This window comes from Hyla sarda, chromosome 1 (genome assembly GCF_029499605.1).
Source record: "Hyla sarda isolate aHylSar1 chromosome 1, aHylSar1.hap1, whole genome shotgun sequence".
Lineage (NCBI taxonomy): Eukaryota > Metazoa > Chordata > Amphibia > Anura > Hylidae > Hyla > Hyla sarda.
The window spans coordinates 609,260,379-609,284,838 of NC_079189.1; the positions used below are offsets into that span (position 1 = coordinate 609,260,379).

The window sequence follows — 24,460 nt, forward strand, 5'->3', positions numbered from 1 at the left end:
ATTATAGTATATACATGTGTTATAGTATTATAGTATATACATGTATTATAGTATTATAGTATATACATGTATTATAGTATTATAGTATATACATGTATTATAGTATTATAGTATATACATGTATTATAGTATTATAGTATATACATGTATTATAGTATTATAGTATATACATGTATTATAGTATTATAGTATATACATGTATTATAGTATTATAGTATATACATGTATTATAGTATATACATGTATTATAGTATATACATGTATTATAGTATTATAGGATATACATGTATTATAGTATTATAGTATATACATGTATTATAGTGTATATGTCAGAGGACGGTGACTGTAGGTGTCTATGTGGATAAGAAGATGTATGGACACCGACAATAACAGGACAAAATACACTAAATGTCTGTATTATAGTATATACATGTATTATAGTATTATAGTATATACATGTATTATAGTATTATAGTATATACATGTATTATAGTATTATAGTATTATAGTATATACATGTATTATAGTATTATAGTATATACATGTATTATAGTATTATAGTATATACATGTATTATAGTATATACCTGTATTATAGTATTATAGTGTATACATGTATTATAGTATTATAGTATATACATGTATTATAGTATTATAGTATATACATGTATTATAGTATTATAGTATATACATGTATTATAGTATTATAGTATATACATGTATTATAGTATTATAGCATATACATGTATTATAGTATTATAGCATATACATGTATTATAGTATTATAGTATATACATGTATTATAGTATATATATGTATTATAGTATTATAGTATATACATGTATTATAGTATATACATGTATTATAGTATTATAGTATATACATGTATTATAGTGTTATAGTATATACATGTATTATAGTGTTATAGTATATACATGTATTATAGTGTTATAGTATATACATGTATTATAGTATATACATGTATTATAGTGTTATAGTATATACATGTATTATAGTATATACATGTATTATAGTATATACATGTATTATAGTATTATACTATATACATGTATTATAGTATTATAGCATATACATGTATTATAGTATTATAGCATATACATGAATTATAGCGTATACATGTATTATAGTATTATAGCGTATACATGTATTATAGTATTATAGCGTATACATGTATTATAGTATTATAGCATATACATGTATTATAGTATTATAGTATATACATGTATTATAGTATTATAGTATATACATGTATTATAGTATTATAGTATATACATGTATTATAGTATTATAGGATATACATGTATTATAGTATTATATTATATACATGTATTATAGTATATACATGTATTATAGTGTTATAGTATATACCTGTATTATAGTATTATAGTATATACATGTATTATAGTATTATAGTATATACATGCATTATAGTATTATAGTATATACATGCATTATAGTATTATAGTATATACATGTATTATAGTATTATAGTATATACATGTATTATAGTATATACATGTATTATAGTATATACATGTATTATAGTATTATAGGATATACATGTATTATAGTATTATAGTATATACATGTATTATAGTGTATACATGTATTATAGTATTATAGTATATACATGTATTATAGTATATACATGTATTATAGTATTATAGTATATACATGTATTATAGTATTATAGTATATACATGTATTATAGTATTATAGTATATACATGTATTATAGTATTATAGTATATACATGTATTATAGTATATACATGTATTATAGTATTATAGTATATACATGTATTATAGTATATACATGTATTATAGTATTATAGTATATACATGTATTATAGTATTATAGTATATACATGTATTATAGTATTATAGTATATACATGTATTATAGTATTATAGTATATACATGTATTATAGTATTATAGTATATACATGTATTATAGTATTATAGTATATACCTGTATTATAGTATTATAGTATATACCTGTATTATAGTATTATAGTATATACATGTATTATAGTATTATAGTGTATACATGTATTATAGTATTATAGTATATACATGTATTATAGTATATACATGTATTATAGTATTATAGTATATATATGTATTATAGTATTATAGTATATACATGTATTATAGTATTATAGTGTATACATGTATTATAGTATTATAGTATATACATGTATTATAGTATATACCTGTATTAAGTATTATAGTATATACCTGTATTATAGTATTATAGTATATACATGTATTATAGTATTATAGTGTATACATGTATTATAGTATTATAGTATATACATGTATTATAGTATATACCTGTATTAAGTATTATAGTATATACATGTATTATAGTATTATAGTATATACATGTATTATAGTATTATAGTATATACATGTATTATAGTATTATAGCGTATACATGTATTATAGTATTATAGCATATACATGTATTATAGTATTATAGTATATACATGTCTTATAGTATTATAGTATATACATGTATTATAGTATTATTATAGTATATACATGTATTATAGTATATACATGTATTATAGTATTATAGTATATACATGTATTATAGTATATACATGTATTATAGTATATACATGTATTATAGTATTATAGTATATACATGTATTATAGTATATACATGTATTATAGTATTATAGTATATACATGTATTATAGTATTATAGTATATACATGTATTATAGTATTATAGTATATACATGTATTATAGTGTATATGTCAGAGGACGGTGACTGTAGGTGTCTATGTGGATAAGAAGATGTATGGACACCGACAATAACAGGACAAAATACACTAAATGTCTGTATTATAGTATATACATGTATTATAGTATTATAGTATATACATGTATTATAGTATATACATGTATTATAGTATTATAGTATATACATGTATTATAGTATTATAGTATATGCATGTATTATAGTATATACATGTATTATAGTATTATAGTATATACATGTATTAAAGTATTATAGTATATACATGTATTATAGTATTATAGTATATACCTGTATTATAGTATTATAGTATATACATGTATTATAGTATATACATGTATTATAGTATTATAGTATATACATGTATTATAGTATTATAGTATATACATGTATTATAGTATATACATGTATTATAGTATTATAGTATATACATGTATTATAGTATTATAGTATATACATGTATTATAGTATTATAGTATATACATGTATTAAAGTATTATAGTATATACATGTATTATAGTATTATAGTATATACCTGTATCATAGTATTATAGTATATACATGTATTATAGTATATACATGTATTATAGTATTATAGTATATACATGTATTATAGTATTATAGTATATACATGTATTATAGTATTATAGTATATACATGTATTATAGTATTATAGTATATACATGTATTATAGTATTATAGCATATACATGTATTATAGTATTATAGTATATACATGTATTATAGTATTATAGTATATACATGTATTATAGTATTATAGTATATACATGTATTATAATATTATAGTGTATACCTGTATTATAGTATATACCTGTATTATAGTATTATAGTATATACATGTATTATAGTATTATAGTATATACATGTATTATAGTATTATAGTATATACATGTATTATAGTATTATAGTATATACATGTATTATAGTATTATAGTATATACATGTATTATAGTATTATAGTATATACATGTATTATAGTATTATAGTATATACATGTATTGTAGTATTATAGTATATACATGTATTATAGTATTATAGTGTATACATGTATTATAGTATTATAGTATATACATGTATTATAGTATTATAGTATATACATGTATTATAGTATTATAGTATATACATGTATTATAGTATTATAGTATATACATGTATTATAGTATTATAGTATATACATGTATTATAGTATAGTATATACATGTATTATAGTATTATAGTGTATACCTGTATTATAGTATTATAGTATATACATGTATTATAGTATTATAGTATATACATGCATTATAGTATTATAGTATATACATGTATTATAGTATTATAGTATATACATGTATTATAGTATTATAGCGTATACATGTCTTATAGTATTATAGCGTATACATGTCTTATAGTATTATAGCATATACATGTCTTATAGTATTATAGTATATACATGTCTTATAGTATTATAGTATGTACATGTCTTATAGTATTATAGTATATACATGTATTATAGTATTATAGTATATACATGTATTATAGTATTATAGTATATACATGTATTATAGTATTATAGTGTATACATGTATTATAGTATATACATGTATTATAGTGTATATATCAGAGGACGGTGACTGTAGGTGTCTATGTGGATAAGAAGATGTATGGACACCGACAATAACAGGACAAAATACACTAAATGTCTGTATTATAGTATATACATGTATTATAGTATTATAGTATATACATGTATTATAGTATTATAGTATATACATGTATTATAGTATTATAGTGTATACATGTATTATAGTATTATAGTGTATACATGTATTATAGTATATACATGTATTATAGTATTATAGTATATACATGTATTATAGTATTATAGTATATACATGTATTATAGTATTATAGTATATACATGTATTATAGTATATACATGTATTATAGTATTATAGTATATACATGTATTATAGTATTATAGTATATACATGTATTATAGTATTATAGTATATACCTGTATTATAGTATTATAGTATATACATGTATTATAGTATTATAGTATATACATGTATTATAGTATATACATGTATTATAGTATTATAGTATATACATGTATTATAGTATTATAGTATATACATGTATTATAGTATATACATGTCTTATAGTATTATAGTATATACATGTCTTATAGTATTATAGTATATACATGTATTATAGTATTATAGTATATACATGTATTATAGTATTATAGTATATACATGTATTATAGTATTATAGTATATACATGTATTATAGTATTATAGTATATACATGTATTATAGTATTATAGTATATACATGTATTATAGTATTATAGTATATACATGTATTATAGTATTATAGTATATACATGTATTATAGTATTATAGTATATACATGTATTATAGTATTATAGTATATACATGTATTATAGTATTATAGTATATACATGTATTATAGTATTATAGCGTATACATGTATTATAGTATTATAGTGTATACATGTATTATAGTATATACATGTCTTATAGTATTATAGTATATACATGTATTATAGTATTATAGTATATACAGGTATTATAGTATTATAGTATATACATGTATTATAGTATTATAGTATATACATGTATTATAGTATTATAGTATATACATGTATTATAGTATTATAGTATATACATGTATTATAGTATTATAGTGTATACATGTATTATAGTATTATAGTATATACATGTATTATAGTATTATAGCGTATACATGTATTATAGTATTATAGCGTATACATGTATTATAGTATTATAGCATATACATGTATTATAGTATTATAGTATATACATGTATTATAGTATTATAGTATATACATGTATTATAGTATTATAGTATATACATGTATTATAGTGTATATGTCAGAGGACGGTGACTGTAGGTGTCTATGTGGATAAGAAGATGTATGGACACCGACAATAACAGGACAAAATACACTAAATGTCTGTATTATAGTATATACATGTATTATAGTATTATAGTATATACATGTATTATAGTATTATAGTATATACATGTATTATAGTATTATAGTATATACATGTATTATAGTATTATAGTATATACATGTATTATAGTATTATAGTGTATACATGTATTATAGTATTATAGTATATACATGTATTATAGTATATACATGTATTATAGTATTATAGTATATACATGTATTATAGTATTATAGTATATACATGTATTATAGTATTATAGCATATACATGTATTATAGTATTATAGCATATACATGTATTATAGTATTATAGTATATACATGTATTATAGTATATACATGTATTATAGTATTATAGTATATACATGTATTATAGTATTATAGTATATACATGTATTATAGTATATACATGTATTATAGTATTATAGGATATACATGTATTATAGTATTATAGCATATACATATATTATAGTATTATAGTATATACATGTATTATAGTGTATATATCAGAGGACGGTGACTGTAGGCGTCTATGTGGATAAGAAGATGTATGGACACCGACAATAACAGGACAAAATACACTAAATGTCTGTATTATAGTATATACATGTATTATAGTATTATAGTATATACATGTATTATAGTATTATAGTATATACATGTATTATAGTATTATAGTATATACATGTATTCTAGTATTATAGTATATACATGTATTATAGTATTATAGTATATACATGTATTATAGTATTATAGTATATACATGGATTATAGTATTATAGTGTATACATGTATTATAGTATTATAGTGTATACATGTATTATAGTATTATAGTGTATACATGTATTATAGTATTATAGTATATACATGTATTATAGTATTATAGCATATACATGTATTATAGTATTATAGTGTATACATGTATTATAGTATTATAGTGTATACATGTATTATAGTATTATAGTATATACATGTATTATAGTATATACATGTATTATAGTATTATAGTATATACATGTATTATAGTATATACATGTATTATAGTATTATAGTATATACATGTATTATAGTATATACATGTATTATAGTATTATAGTATATACATGTATTATAGTATTATAGTATATACATGTATTATAGTATTATAGTATATACATGTATTATAGTATTATAGTATATACATGTATTATAGTATTATAGTATATACATGTATTATAGTATATACATGTATTATAGTATTATAGTATATACATGTATTATAGTATATACATGTATTATGGTATTATAGTATTATAGTATATACATGTGTTATAGTATTATAGTATATACATGTATTATAGTATTATAGCATATACATGTATTATAGTATTATAGAATATACATGTATTATAGTATATACATGTATTATAGTATTATAGTATATACATGTATTATAGTATTATAGTATATACATATATTATAGTATTATAGTATATACATGTATTATAGTATTATAGTATATACATGTATTATAGTATTATAGTATATACATGTATTATAGTATTATAGTATATACATGTATTATAGTATTATAGTGTATACATGTATTATAGTATTATAGTATATACATGTATTATAGTATTATAGCGTATACATGTATTATAGTATTATAGCATATACATGTATTATAGTATTATAGTATTTACATGTCTTATAGTATTATAGTATATACATGTATTATAGTATTATAGTATATACATGTATTATAGTATTATAGTATATACATGTATTATAGTATTATAGTATATACATGTATTATAGTATTATAGTATATACATGTATTATAGTATTATAGTATATACATGTATTATAGTATATACATGTATTATAGTATTATAGGATATACATGTATTATAGTATTATAGTATATACATGTATTATAGTGTATATGTCAGAGGACGGTGACTGTAGGTGTCTATGTGGATAAGAAGATGTATGGACACCGACAATAACAGGACAAAATACACTAAATGTCTGTATTATAGTATATACATGTATTATAGTATTATAGTATATACATGTATTATAGTATTATAGTATATACATGTATTATAGTATATACATGTATTATAGTATTATAGTATATACATGTATTATAGTATTATAGTATATACATGTATTATAGTATATACATGTATTATAGTATTATAGTATATACATGTATTATAGTATTATAGTATATACATGTATTATAGTATTATAGCATATACATGTATTATAGTATATACATGTATTATAGTATATACATGTATTATAGTATTATAGTATATACATGTATTATAGTGTATATGTCAGAGGACGGTGACTGTAGGTGTCTATGTGGATAAGAAGATGTATGGACACCGACAATAACAGGACAAAATACACTAAATGTCTGTATTATAGTATATACATGTATTATAGTATATACATGTATTATAGTATTATAGTGTATACATATATTATAGTATTATAGTATATACATGTATTATAGTATTATAGTATATACATGTATTATAGTATTATAGTATATACATGTATTATAGTATTATAGTATATACATGTATTATAGTATTATAGCATATACATGTATTATAGTATTATAGTATATACATGTATTATAGTATTATAGTATATACATGTATTATAGTATTATAGTATATACATGTATTATAGTATTATAGCATATACATGTATTATAGTATATATACATGTATTATAGTATTATAGTATATACATGTATTATAGTATTATAGTATATACATGTATTATAGTGTATATGTCAGAGGACGGTGACTGTAGGTGTCTATGTGGATAAGAAGATGTATGGACACCGACAATAACAGGACAAAATACACTAAATGTCTGTATTATAGTATATACATGTATTATAGTATTATAGTATATACATGTATTATAGTATTATAGTATATACATGTATTATAGTATTATAGTATAAACATGTATTATAGTATATACATGTATTATAGTATTATAGTATATACATGTATTATAGTATTATAGCATATACATGTATTATAGTATATACATGTATTATAGTATTATAGTGTATACATGTATTATAGTATTATAGTATATACATGTATTATAGTATTATAGTATATACATGTATTATAGTATTATAGTATATACATGTATTATAGTATTATAGTATATACATGTATTATAGTATTATAGTATATACATGTATTATAGTATTATAGTATATACATGTATTATAGTATTATAGTATATACATGTATTATAGTGTATATGTCAGAGGACGGTGACTGTAGGTGTCTATGTGGATAAGAAGATGTATGGACACCGACAATAACAGGACAAAATACACTAAATGTCTGTATTATAGTATATACATGTATTATAGTATTATAGTATATACATGTATTATAGTATTATAGTATATACATGTATTATAGTATTATAGTATAAACATGTATTATAGTATATACATGTATTATAGTATTATAGTATATACATGTATTATAGTATTATAGCATATACATGTATTATAGTATATACATGTATTATAGTATTATAGTGTATACATGTATTATAGTATTATAGTATATACATGTATTATAGTATTATAGTATATACATGTATTATAGTATTATAGTATACACATGTATTATAGTATTATAGTATATACATGTATTATAGTATTATAGTATATACATGTATTATAGTATTATAGTATATACATGTATTATAGTATATACATGTATTATAGTATTATAGTATATACATGTATTATAGTATTATAGTATATACATGTATTATAGTATTATAGTATATACATGTATTATAGTATTATAGTATATACATGTATTATAGTATTATAGTATATACATGTATTATAGTATTATAGTATATACATGTATTATAGTATTATAGTATATACATGTATTATAGTATTATAGTATATACATGTATTATAGTATTATAGTATATACATGTATTATAGTATTATAGTATATACATGTATTATAGTATTATAGTATATACATGTATTATAATGTATATGTCAGAGGACGGTGACTGTAGGTGTCTATGTGGATAAGAAGATGTATGGACACCGACAATAACAGGACAAAATACACAAAGGGAGAGATTTATTCTACAAAGGAAAAGTTGCCCAGTTGCCCATAGCAACCAATCAGATCTCTTCTATCATCTTGCAGAGGTCTTGTTATAAATGAAAGAAGCGATCTGATTGGTTGCTATGGGTAACTTTTCCTCTGGTTTTGATAAATCTCCCCAAGGCCACTGGGAATGAGGATCTGTAACCATAAGGCAGAGCACAGGAGACATTTCCTGCAGACGACCAGACCTATGCTCCAATATAAAGTTTTCGGCCTGCAGAGCTAGAGACCATCTTGTTACTCTGCTATTTTTCTTTTTACTTAGGTACATCCACCTCAGAGGGGCATGGTCAGTGACTAACCTAAACTTTCTTCCCAACAAATAATATTTGAGGGACTCAAGGGCCAAACATTCCCTCTCTACAATTGTATAATATCTCCATCATATAACATAGGGACAAGCATAAGACTATCCTTCATATAAGATAGGGATAGGCATAAGACTATCCTTCATATAAGATAGGGATAGGCATAAGACTATCCTTCAGATAAGATAGGGATAGGCATAAGGCTATCCTTTATATAAGAGAGGGATAGGCATAAGACTATCCTTCATATAAGAGAGGAATAGGCATAAGGCTATCCTTTATATAAGAGAGGGATAGGCATAAGACTATCCTTCATATAAGAGAGGAATAGGCATAACACTATCCTTCATATAAGATAGGGATAGGCATAAAACGATCCTTTATATAAGATAGGGATAAGTATAAGACTATCCTTCATATAATATAGAGATAGGCATAAGGCTATCCTTCTTATAAGACAGAGATAGGCATAAGGCTATCGTTCATATAAGATAGGGATAGGCATATGGCTATCCTTCATATAACAGAGGGATAGGTATAAGGCTATCCTTCATATAATATAGAGATAGGCATAAGGGTATACTTCATATAAAATAGGAATAGGTATAAGACTATCCTTCATATAAGATAGGGATAGGTATAAGGCTATCATTCATATAAGAGAGGAATAGGCATAACACTATCCTTCATATAAGATAGGGATAGGCATAAAACGATCCATTATATAAGATAGGGATAGGTATAACGCTATTCTTCATAAAAGAAAGGAATAGGCGTAATGTTATCCTTCATATAAGAGAGGGATAGGCATAAGACTATCCTTCATATAAGATAGGAATAGGCATAAGGCTATCCTTCATATAAGATAGGGACAGGTGTAAGGTTATCCTTCATATATGACAGGGATAGGTATAAGGCTATCCTTCATATATGACAGGGATAGGTATAAGGCTATCCTTCATATATGACAGGGATATGTATAAAGCTATACTGCATATAGGACAGGGACTATTAATAGTATTCAGAATATTGGGCATTCTATATGGGCCAAATGGTTCTTATTTGCTGACACGTTCTATGTTTCTATCATCCCCACCACTCCTCTCAGTAAGAACTTCTGATATGTGATCGTGGTCTCCTTGTTCCCCTCAGAACATGGTCACCGGGGGTCTGAGGAAACGCCTACCAGTATGAAACAGGACCTGCCACCCGGATGCACACTCCTGACCTCTTAGCTCTGCCCGCTGCACGGGGGTTTGTTGTATATGTTCAAGTTTATGGATCTTCAATGAACTTCACAACAGGATCCATGATGAGTGCTCCAACTGTTTCTTTTACTCCAAGGAATTTATGACCTCCACCATGATGCCTTACAGTATCCCCACCACACCTATTACCACCAGTCCCACCAGTGCTATGCTCAGCCACTGCACCCCCTCAGCAACACGCTCCAAAGGCTGACTGTGACACAACTCCTCCTCATGGTTAGTGCTATCCTTCTGTGTCTCGGACTGACATTTCCATCGCACCATGAACTGTAGAGGAGGAGGAATCCACTGACAGGCGGCTTAACATCATATAGTCAGACTCTTCTTCCTGAGAAGACCTCGAATGATTTAACCAGTTCAGAAGGGCAGTACTATCTTCCGAAACCCTACAACCCCTGGCAGGCAGTGTGAACATTGGACGGCTGACACGGCTTCTACTACTACCACTAGGCACCTGGCTGCTGCTGCCTGTACTGGTGCTGGTACTGCCACCAACATTCTTACTGGCAGAGGACATGACATGGGTCTTCTGTTCTCTACCTCATCCAGCAATTGCTCTAATTCAGTTATTTTGATCTTTTTGGGATTATTTTTCACTTACCTACTAGACAACTTTAAAAGGGGTACTCCCCTGGAAATGTTTTATTTTTTTAAATCAACTGGTGCCAGAAAGTTAAACAGATTTACTTCTATTTAAAACTCTTAATCCTTCTAGTACTTATCAGCTTCTATTTGCTCCACAGGAAGTTGTTTTCTTTTTGAATTTCCTTTCTGTTTGGCCACAGTGCTCTCTGTTGACATCTCTGTTCATTTTAGGAACTGTCCAGAGTAGGAGCAAATAGAGAGCACTGTGGCCAAACAGAAAGGAAATTCAAAAAGAAAACAACTTCCTGTGGAGCAAATAGAAGCTGATAAGTACTAGAAGGATTAAGATTTTTAAATAGAAGTAATTTACAAATCTGTTTAACTTTCTGGCACTAGATGATTTAAAAAAAAATGTTTTCCAGGGGAGTACCCCTTTAACTCCTTAAGGACTCAGGGCGTACCTGTATGCCCTGAGCCCGGTGTTTAAAACGGGGTGACGCCCTGACCCCGCAGCACACCGAGTCGGTCCCGGCTACTGATCATAGTCTGGACCCTGGGCTAATAGCGCGTGGCACCGATCATTGTGCCGCGCACTATTAACCCTTCAGACGCGCCGATCAAAGTTGACTGCCGCATCTGAAAGTGAAAGTAAACACTTCCCGGCAGCTCAGTCGCTGTCCCGATCAGCTAAAACGCGAGCAGAGACCCCCTTACCTTGCTCCTGTGCGTCCGATCTGCGTTTGATTGCTCCAAGCTCGAGCTACAGGCTTGAGCAATCGACCCCCTATAATGCTGATCCATGCAAATCTATGGCTTTGCAGGGATCAGGGTAAAAGATCAGTGTGTGCAGTGTTATAGGTCCCTATGGGAGCTATAACACTGCAAAAAAAAAAAAAAAAAAAGTGAAAAAAAAAGTTAACAAAGGTCATTTAACCCCTTCCCTAATAAAAGTTTGAATCACCCCCCTTTTCCCATAAAAAAAACCTGTAACTAAAAATAAACAAATATGTTATCGCCGCGTGCGGAAATGTCCGAATTATAAACATATATCGTTAATTAAACCGCACGGTCAATGGCGTACACGGAAAAAAAAATCCAAAGTCCAAAATAGTGTATTTTTGGTCACGTTTTATATCATGAAAAAAATGATTAAAAAGCGATCAAAAAGTCCGATCAATACAAAAATGGTACCGACAAGAACATGGCGCAAAAAATGAGCCCTCATACCGCCCCATACGCGGAAAAATAAAAAAGTTATAGGGGTCAGAAGATGAGAATTTTTTTACGTATACATTTTCCCCCAAAAGTTACAAATTACATTTTTTCTTCTATGTTGTCGCACAATGAATTTTTTTCCATTTTCGGCGTGGATTTTTTTGTAAAATGACTAATGTCACTGCAAAGTAGAATTGGTGGCACAAAAAATAAGTCATCATATGTAATTTTATGTGCAAAATTGAAAGAGTTATGATTTTTTTTAAGGTGATGAGGAAAAAATTAAAATGCAAAAACGGGGTTAAATGAAAATGCAAAAAGGGGTTAAAAAATATATATTTTTTTTTCCCATGATCACTGCATTTAAGCCCTAGAAATGTTTTATTTATACAGTTATCGCTTGTCTGGGCGCTAGAAATCATGGAATATTACATTTGATGCTTCAGACAAAATTTTTCGGGATGTAAAATTTGGCGCCAAACTCGGCAATTTTGCTACAAAAAAAAATCTAACATGGCGGCAACAAAAACATTGGCGCCAAATTGGCAATTTTTTGCTGCAAAAAACTAAAGTTCCATTAAAATGAATCCATATTTTCAAAGCGGCACAAGAGACCTTTTGAAAATGTGAGAATAATTAAACAAAAGTGTAATTAATAAAACTAACAGAAATTGACAGAATTTTTTGAATATCTCCCCCACGGTCTGTCTGTTTGTCTCTTTCCAGAATGTCGGCAAAAGAAAACTTTTATTAACAATTGGGAACAAGTTTGGAGATGCAGTATATGATATATGTATAAATGTCAGATATCCTATGTACATGGTTACTATATAGATATCTTATCTGCATCATTTAATGCTCGAAATTGTCTTCTCTCCTGTGTGAATGCTTAGATGTTTGATAAGATTTGATTTCTCAATAAAACATTTCCCACATTCTGAACATGAAAATGGCTTCTCTCCTGTGTGAGTTCTTTGATGCTTAACAAGATTTGATTTCTGAGTAAAATTCATTCCACATTCTGCGCATGAAAATGGCTTCTCTCCTGTGTGAATTCTTAGATGTCTATTAAGTGTTGATTTCTGAGAAAAATATTTTCCACATTCTGAACATGCAAATGACTTGTCTCCTGTGTGACCTTTTTCATGTAAAACAAGCTGTGATCTATGGGAAAAACATTTTCCACATTCTGAACATGAAAATGGCTTCTCATCAGTGTGAATTCTTTGATGCTTAACAAGATGTGATTTCTGAGTAAAATATTTCCCACATTCTGAACATAAAAATGGCTTCTCTCCTGTGTGAATTCTTTGATGTTTAACAAGTTGTGGTTGCTGAGTAAAATATTTCCCACATTCTGAACATAAAAATGGCTTCTCTCCTGTGTGAATTCTTTGATGTATGCTTAGTATTGATTTCTGAGTAAAACATTTCCCACATTCTGAACATGAAAATGGCTTCTCTCCTGTGTGAGTTATTTGATGTTTAACAAGATCTGGTTTCCGGGTAAAACATTTCCCACATTCTGAACATGAAAATGGTTTTTCTCCTGTGTGAATTCGTTGATGCTCAACTAGAACTGAATTCTGACTAAAACATTTTCCACATTCAGAACATGAAAATGGCTTCTCTCCGGTGTGAATTTTTTGATGCTTAAAAATACTTGATTTCAGAGTAAAGCATTTTCCACATTCTGAACAAGAAAATAGCTTTTTCTTATTTCGCTTTACAGCCTGTGATGAATTAGAAGACAGGACCTGTATATAAGGATGAGATGAGAGATCTTGGCTGTGAAGGGCTGAGGGTGTATCTGGGATAATGGAATGTTCTTCATATGTATCTTGTGTGATATCATCATCTGCTTTATAATCTGAAGATATAAGATTCTCCTCTGATCTCCCGGTACAAGAATCTGCAGAGAATAACACAGATTATATTTTCAAGCAATAATTTTAACCCCTTAATGACACAGGAAATTATTATTTTTTTCTTTTAAGAGACATATGATACATAAGATTTATCAAAACCTGAGTAGAGGAAGATTGGTCCAGTTGCCCATGGCAACCAATCAGATTGTTTCTTTCATTTTTAAAGAGACCTGTGAAAAATGTAAGAAGCAATGTTATTGGTTGCTATGGACAACTGCACCACTCTTCCTCCATAACTCTTATTTTTTCATCTACAGACTAATACGAGGACTTGTCCTTTGTGAACCAATTGTACTTTGTAATGACACCTTTCTTTTGAAGGTTGTAAATAATGATACAGATCTGTTACATGTGACCCTACCCTAAATGTCATAAGTCACATGGTCACAAGGGGGCGTGGCTATGCTGCAGTGGGTGGATGGGTGGATAGCAGGGTGTACGGGATTTACTGAAGTAATGCTATCCACCCACCCACTGCAGCATAACCACGCCCCCTGGAGACCATGTGACTCATGACATATTGTCTCTGGCCGCATGGAATGCTGGGAAAGGTCAGAGACAACAGTAAATAAAAAGACTTGTACTACAGCACTTCCGGGTGGGGTCCTGTCCATGAAAACGGGACAAAGTGACGCACGGAGGAAATAGAAGCAAATAACACAGGATTATAACTAGACGTCATGGGATCAAAGGCTGAAGAAAAGAAATCCTGGAATATCCCTTTAAAAAAAAGAAGTGCTATGGGATTTATTTTTATACTTATATGGGGGAGATTTATCAAAACCTGTGTAGAGGAAAAATGGTGCAGTTACCCATAGCAACCAATCAGCTTGCTTCTTTCAGTTTTAAAGAGGCCTCTCAGAATTGAAAGAAGTGATCTGATTGTTGAGCTCAGTTCACATTATGCGCAGTTTCGATGCATTTTCATATTCAAAGTGCGTTTTTAAAGAAATATTACCGTAAGGAGAAAGTGGTTTGACCTATAATCACAATTGAGGTGTTTTTAGTCTTTAGGATATGTTCACATTTCATTTGCATTTCATACACTTTTTTTCTGCCTTTTGCCTGTAATTTTATAAAATTGTTGTAAATGTTACAAATAAATAGCACCATTTTTGCTGAGATTGCAAAAAAAAAAAAAAATATGGCAAAAACTGAAAAAATGCAAAATGATATGTGAACGCAACTTTAGGGAGGTGTATAACAACTATATACGCTGATCCCACAGACATAGCAGCAGTAGGCAGGAGCAGGGAGGGGAGGTGTGTAACTTCTATACATTCTGATACAGCAGCAGCAGTATACAGATAGAGCTGGGAGGGGAGGGTTCTGGGAGCTAGCAGGAGAGATCTGCTATGTGATGATGTCATCCTGTAGTTCACAGGAAGTTAGCTGATCTAGGACTGACCACTACCCCTGACATATTAAGCAATGTCATTTTCTGTGGGTCAGGCTGGTGATAACATGACTCAGTTACAGTAATGAAACACATGGATGCAGCTGTGCTGGAATGAAACAAATAATACTGTAGGACCAGTAATAGTGAGTGTGCATTAAATGGGCAAAAAACTCCCAAAAACCTCAAGTGCTACGCTCCTCCACCATTCTGGCCATCTTCTCCCCGAGCACAGCGCCCCCTCCCCATTGAGGTGCAGCCCGTCCCTATGGTAGAGCCTGTATACGAGAGAGAGGTCAGACCAGTTCTCTATGAACCCAAACTCCTCCTTCCTACACAGCTTCTGAGCCACTTGTTTACCTCCCTGATCTCCTGCTGCCTCTCTGGTGAGGCTCGTGGTACAGATAATATTTCAGAGAATATTACCTTGGAGGTCCTCTCCTTCAGCTTACGGCCTGAGTCCCTGAAATCATTTTCAAGGTCACTCCACCTACCTCTTACTTTGTTATCGGTGCCAATGTGTACCATGACTGCTGGGGCTTCTCCAGCCCCTCCCAGCAACCGGTCAACCCGATCCGCGATGTGGCGAACTCGAGCGCCAGGAAGCTTACTGGAGCAGACACCCCCTGGTGGTCAGAGGCAGTATCTTGCTGCAGCATCGCTAACTCTGAACTAACATCCCCTCATCTACCAAACCGGAAAACTTGTTGGGGTGTAAGATCAGGACTAGCCTCCCTGACACTTCTCCATCTACCCCGTTTTCTAACTATAACCCAGCTAGCTGCCTGACTGTCCTGCACCTCCATCCCACTATCCTCCCCAATACATTGACCAAGATATTCCCTGGATAGCATTGTTAACCCCTTAAGGACACATGACGTACTGGAACGTCATGTGTCCACTCCCGATCTATAACGCGGGGCCACGGCGTGGCCCCGCGTCATAGCGGTTCGGGCCCGGCCTCTAACAACGGCCGGGACCCGTGGCTAATAGCGCGCGGCATTGATCGCTGTGCCGCGCGCTATTAACCCTTTAGACGCGGCGTTCAAAGTTGAACGCCGCGTCTAAAGTGAAACCGAAAGCATGCCGGCTAGCTCAGTGGGCTGTTCGGGATAGCCGCGGTGAAATCGCGGCATCCCGAACAGCTGACAGGACAGCGGGAGGGCCCCTACCTGCCTCCTCGCTGTCCGATCGCCGAATGACAGCTCAGTGCCTGAGATCCAGGCATGAGCAGTCATGCGGCAGAATCATCGATCACTGGTTTCTTATGAGAAACCAGTGATCAATGTAAAAGATCAGTGTGTGCAGTGTTATAGGTCCCTATGGGACCTATAACACTGCAAAAAAAAAGTGCAAAAAAAAGTGAATAAACATCATTTAACCCCTTCCCTATTAAAAGTTTGAATCACCCCCCTTTTCCCATAAAAGAAAAAACACAGTGTAAATAAAAATAAAAATAAACATAAATGGTATCGCCGCGTGCGGAAATGTCCGAATTATAAAAATATATTGTTAATTATCCGCACGGTCAATGGCGTGCGCGCAAAAAAATTCCAAAGTCCAAAATAGTGCATTTTTGGTCACTTTTTATATCATGAAAAAATGAATAAATCATCAATAAATCGATCAATAAGTCCTATCAATGCAAAAATGATACCGTTAAAAACTTCAGATCACGGCGCAAAAAATGAGCCCTCATACCGCCCTGTACACGGAAAAATAAAAAAGTTATAGGGGTCAGAAGATGACAATTTTAAACGTATAAATTTTTCTGCATGAAGTTATGATTTTTTCCAGAAGTGCGACAAATTCAAACCTGTATAAGTAGGGTATCATTTTAATCATATGGACCTACAGAATAAAGGTAAGGTGTCATTTTTACCGAAAAATGTACTACGTAGAAACGGAAGCCCCCAAAAGTTACAAAATGGCGTTTTTTTTTTCAATTTTGTCTCACAATGATTTTTTTTCCCGTTTCACCGTAGATTTTTGGGCACAATGACTGACGTCATTACAAAGTAGAATTGGTGGTGCAAAAAATAAGCCATCATATGGATTTTTAGGTGCAAAATTGAAAGAGTTATGATTTTTTAAAGGCAAGGAGCAAAAAACGAAAATGCAAAAACGGAAAAACCCCCGGTCCTTAAGGGGTTAAACATGGAGTCAGTGTGGGGGCACAGGAGGGGTATCATATCAGTGTGGGGGCACAGAATAAGTGGGGGCACAGGAGGGGTATAATTATAATAATAATAATCCCTTTATTTATATAACACCCACATATTCTGCAGCACTGTACACAGTTTGTTATCACTCAGGTTGCTCCCTGTCCCCATTGGGGATCACAATCTAAATTCCTAATTCACCTATCAGTATGTCTTTGGAGTGTTGGAGGAAACCAGGGGGGAACATACAAACTCCTTGGAGATGTTTTTCTTGGTACCAGCGGCTCCAACTCACGGAGCTCCCTATGCAGACAGCGCCATACAGAGATGCTGCCTACACCGGAAGTCATGGCTGCAGAGACAGGACGGAGCCACCAGTGTAACACATACACAATCGTTAGCCACGCTTGTTGAGGGATCAGGGACATGTGTCCTCTGCAGACCAGGTCACAGTCACACCCCCTTTCCACTGCGATCCTTACGTCCTGCACATAGGTATATTTCATGTCTATATTCCAGCTGTATTCTGCATCCATATTATAAATGTGTTATCTTCCATAACTGAGTCACAGGTTTGGCTGAATGGAGGAACATACAGCAGAAAAGAGACAGGACACAAAGCTTAAAGAATTCCACAAAACATTGTTGCTGCCGCTGACTGAGTAGATTCTGTTCCCTGCATTTAGTGATTACTACTCACCTGGATAGTTACCTGTAGGAATGTCCTCCATATACTGCTCATCACTGCTCACATCTGTCTCTTCTTCTTCCTTTATGTCTGCAGAGTTAATATGGATTTGATGTTTTCCTGTAGGAATGTCCTCCTTATACTGCTCATCACCCCTCACATCTGTCTCTTCTTCCTTTTTGTCTGTAGTATTAATATAGATCCGATCTTTCCCTGTAGCATTGTCCTCCATATACTTCTCATCACCCCTCACATCTCTCTCCTCTTCTTCCTTTATGTCTGAAGCATTAACATAGTTCAGATATTTCCTTGTAGCAATGTCCTCCTTATACTGCTCATCACCGCTTACTTCTGTATTTTCTTCTTCCTTTATGTCTGTAGCATTAATACAGATGAGATCTTTCCCTGTAGAAATGTCCTCCTTATACTGCTCATCACCGCTTACATCTGTCTCTTCTTCTTCCTTTATGTCTGTAGCATCAATATAGATCAGATCTTTCACTGTAGGAATGTCCTCCTTATACTGCTCATCACCGCTCACATCTGTCTCTTCTTCTTCCTTTATGTCTGAAGCATTAATATAAATCAGATCTTTCCCTGTAGGAATTTTTTTCCTTGTACAGCTCATCACTGCTTCAATCTGTCTTTGGAACATTAATATTGTTCATATCTTCCTCCTAAATGATAAGATATGGAAGAAATATTGTAAAAGTCATCAGACAGTAAAAGTCATGTTGAATGTTTTATATGAGGAAAAAAGATAATTAATTATCATACAGACCCAAAATAACAAAAGGAGTTATCTGAGCCCCATTAATACAATGTTCCCCCATGTTTATAAACAGGGGAGGTTACATTAAGGATGGAGCGGCCAGTGTGACGCATACACAATCAAAAGCCACGCTCATTCGGGGATCAGGGACTTGTGTCCCCTGCGGTCCAGGTCACAGTCACACACCCTTTCTAACATGATCCTTACATTCTTGCACATAGGTATATTTCCTGCCCATATTACACCTGTATTCTGCATCCATATTATAAATCAGTTACCTCCCATAACTGAGTCACAAGTATGGCAGGACACAGAGCTTAAATAATTCCACCAAAATTGAAAGATTGTAAGTAGAAGAGATCGGCCAAAGTTTTGGAATCTGACTGGAAATAGAGATTGTGCCATAAGGGATATCCTGCAGGATTCTGACAATCAAACTTACATGTAAATATATTCCATACAGATTTCAGAGACCATGAGAGGCCACAAATCTTCAGCTGTTTGGAGCCCAACCTGGAGGATGCCTAGTCCTGATGTACGCTAGTCCTGATGAGTAAGAAGGGGCTACACCCCAACAATCCTTCAGGTTATGGTTAGGAGACTATGGGGCAGTAAATTATTCCCAGTTTCTAACTCCCATGTCAGGAAAATCCCCCGGATATGATCTATTTCACACTTCGAGACCACTTAGAGGTAGATGTGGAGGTTCTGGCTACCGAACTTGAGGAGACCCAAATGACCAGGTTTTACAAGGGAAGAAAAAACAGACCTACACACAGATTATATGTAGGGGCCCAGATTGACCCCAAACCCTTGATACACTTGCAAGTGGAAGGAATTCATGCTTCAGCTTTGCTAGATACAGGATCCCAAGTCACCATTATTTATAAAGATTTCTATAATCGTCATTTGAAACACATTCCCAAGAAACCTGCAGGAGAGCTTCAGTTATGGGGAATGGGATCTCAAGCTCAACCTGTGGAGGGATGAATAAGAGCATCTATAACCATTCCCCAGCTAAACAACATCCTACCTGACAGAAGTGGGAGATGTATTGTTACCTCTGCTGATGGAGGTCAGCCCTGCTCTAGAAAAAGAGTCCCATCGACTAGCCCTAGAAACAAAACCAGGGTTATGCCACTATTCAGGGAAAGAACCTGTATTTGTGAAGCCTGGTGAGACCACAACGCTACGAGCAATAGCCTCCATGCACCATGAAATGTTGAGGGGAACCAGACAATACCTTATTGAGTATCTGCATGTAGAGGATCATCAGAAGGAATGAGGTAAAAGTTTGGCACAAAAATTGGTGTAAGAGTTTTCCTGAGATGATACAGAATCTAACACATGTGGAAGTCCGGTTCGATCGTCTTTAGAAGATTGGTGTCATTCAATTGTTAGACCAAGTTTTGTCCATTGTGACTGTGAGTGCAGAACAGAAGGATCATGTTAAAGCACTGGTAGATTTTGAGATTCTCCTCTACCACAGCAGCAGTGGAAAGGCGGCCTTCATTCTCAACTAGCTACCCGAGATGGAGTTTTTTCAACAGAAGAAATGGATATGGGGCATTCCAAAAGTGCCACTAATGCTATAAGACTTTCTGACCCTGCCCCTATAAGAGAAAGATCAAGAAGAATACCTCCTTGAGATGTGGAAGATGTCCGGGACTTACACCAACAGATGGAAGGAGCTGAGATCATCAAAGAATCTAGAAGTCCCTATGCCTCACCCATCATGGTAGTGAGGAAAAAGAATGGTGCGGTCCGGCTATGTGTGGACTATAAGAGGACTGTGCCAGATCAGTACACGCTGCCACAGATAGAGGACCTGCTGAACACCCTCTCAGGCAGCCAGTAGTGTGCTTGACCTGAGGTCTAGGTATTATCAGGTACCCATGAAGAAAGAGGATAAGAAGACATTCTTCATCTGTCCATTGGGATTCTACCAGTTTACCAGAATGCCCAAAGGAGGCACAGGAGCTCCTTCTATGTTTAAGAGGCTGATGGAGAAAACTGTGGGGGAAATTAACCACATTGTATTTGGGAACACACCAGAAGAGCATGAACAGAGATTGCTGGAGGTGTTGGATCGGCTTCACGCAATCAAAGCAATCAAAAGACAAATGTTAAGTTCTGTTACATATATAGGGCACGTTGTCCCTGCAGAAGGAATAGCCACGGACCCCGCTAAGATTGAAGCAGTGTTAATCTGCCCAAGACTACCTGAGATACAGGGTGCTAAAGCGCCACATCCTAAAGATTTCATTGGAAAGTAATGGACTTCAGGATGTGAAGAGGCCTTCTTAGCAACGAAGAAGAGACTCACAGAAGCTACTGATTGGCGTATGCAGACCCTGAAAAACCCTATGTCCTCCTTGTGGATGCCGGTATGGAAAGCCTAGGGGGCGTTCTGCACCAATGTAATCCAGAAGCATTAAGATGGTGGCTTACATAAGAAGAAATCCAACGGTTGCCAAGAAGATTTATCCAGTCCACAAATTGAATTTTCTGGCACACAAGTGGACCATTGTGCACAAGCTGCATGGCTATTTATATGGAGCATTGTTTGAAGTAAGGACTGATAATAATCCACTTACCTACATTTAAACTACAGCCAAGCTGGATGCCATAGGACATAAGTGCTCGGCTGCATTGTCAACTTACAGTTTCAGTCTGAAATACAAGCAGGATTCCAAGAATGTCAGTGCGGATGCCCTGTCCCCCAGACCTGGACTCCCTCCTCACCAAGACAAAGAGAAGTGGGAAGAAATTCATGGATTGGGGTGGGAACTCTTTGACCACAACCACAAAGACGGTCCGTCCCTTCCTATAATAAGTGTAGGGACAGTACCTTTCACTTTACCTCTCTTCTTTTTCTTTCCTACTCGCTAATTGTTTACCTTAGCAATTTAGATACAAATGACTTTCAATAGTTTGTTGATTTAATTCGATAAGCGAAAGATACACAGAACGTCTTTTTACTGCTGCCCTTTGACGCAGTTTGAGGTAACGCTAGACAGATTACTTCTAATTCATATTAAGAAATGTATACCCATATGACAGCACCTTTAGTTGCCTTAGATTGTGAACAGGAGTACATTGTATCTTCGAAGGTATTGACTTTTTCGATTCATGCTCAAGCAATGTTGATTTACAGCTTTGTCAATTTATGCTTCACAACTTTGTCTTATATTGGTTGAAAAAACTAAATAAAGATTTGAAAAAAAAAGAAAATAAGTGTAGGGACAGTAAAAGTCAAAACAATAAAATACAATAAGGTAGGTGTCGGGAAAACAGCTGGAGGCACACAAAACTGACAGAAATTAAACTAGACAAACACACAGTTAAGTCAGAGTCAAAACAAGCCGAGTTCAAGCCAGGAGGTAATGGATTACAATAACAGAAAGCAAGAGAGGATTCAAAAGCCTAGCCAACATCAATATCCAGATAACAGAGAACAATAAACGCTGGCTACTCAAAACTAAGGTCTTTCACTGGCAACCAGGAACAGAGTGAGCTGGACCTAAATGTTTAGTTAATAGGTGTGGCTCAGCCTGATTGCTGCCATAGCCAAAGGGTGCAGCCAAGCAACCAGGCCAAACAACATCTCAGGGAGGGTTAACCACCAGAGTTCTTACATATACTCTCCATCAGTCACTCCTCAGAAGCAGTGCCAGAGGTATTCACACTCCAGTCATGCTTCATCAGTGGTCCAGCATAACACCGGGAGACAAGACAAAGGCCCGGAACTGGTATAAAGGGGCAGTTCTCAGGGCAATGAAAGCCAAGAACGCCAAGTTGTTGGTTTGTCTCCCTGTGGTTCAGAAAGATTTATACTGAAGGGTTGTGAAATATCATGATCACCTTGGCAGAAAACAATTGGTACTACCACAAAGGTACTGAGAGATGGTCTTGAGAGCCCTGCACGATCAACATGGGCATCTCGGGGTGGCCAAGACCTATGGTTTAGTACAAGACCGATTCTATTGGCCTTGCATAAGGAAATATGTCGAGTAACATGTAAAGACCTTCAGGAGATGTATCCAGAGAAAGACCCTACCTGTGAGAGCTTCCCCCATGGGCGATCTAAAGAGTACAGGACCCATGGATCTTGTGTGCATGGATTATCTCTGTATTGAGAATGATAACACAGGATCTAAA

At 32.2% G+C, this 24,460-nt stretch overlaps 2 protein-coding genes across 6 annotated transcripts in view; both read right to left on the reverse strand.

Moving 5' to 3' along the window:
- LOC130300128 (uncharacterized) overlaps positions 1–24,460 on the reverse strand; it is a 246,533-nt gene that overhangs the window by 134,704 nt on the left and 87,369 nt on the right. The gene's annotated exons all lie outside the window — the stretch shown is intronic.
- The window catches only part of LOC130297874 (gastrula zinc finger protein XlCGF26.1-like), a 33,169-nt gene continuing 21,234 nt past the window's right edge, over positions 12,526–24,460 (reverse strand). For 3 of the 5 annotated variants that reach the window (XM_056550733.1, XM_056550734.1, XM_056550750.1), the window contains exons 2-3: positions 19,540–20,204; positions 12,526–15,265 (exon numbers count right to left, since the gene is read on the reverse strand). In XM_056550733.1, coding sequence (XP_056406708.1) covers positions 14,202–15,265; positions 19,540–20,182 — 1,707 coding nt within the window. In that variant the 5' untranslated portion in view covers positions 20,183–20,204 and the 3' untranslated portion in view covers positions 12,526–14,201. Of the gene's footprint in view, positions 15,266–19,539; positions 20,205–23,365; positions 23,459–24,460 lie in introns of those variants that run through there. The other 2 variants (XM_056550742.1, XM_056550757.1) reach the window with 2 other exon arrangements.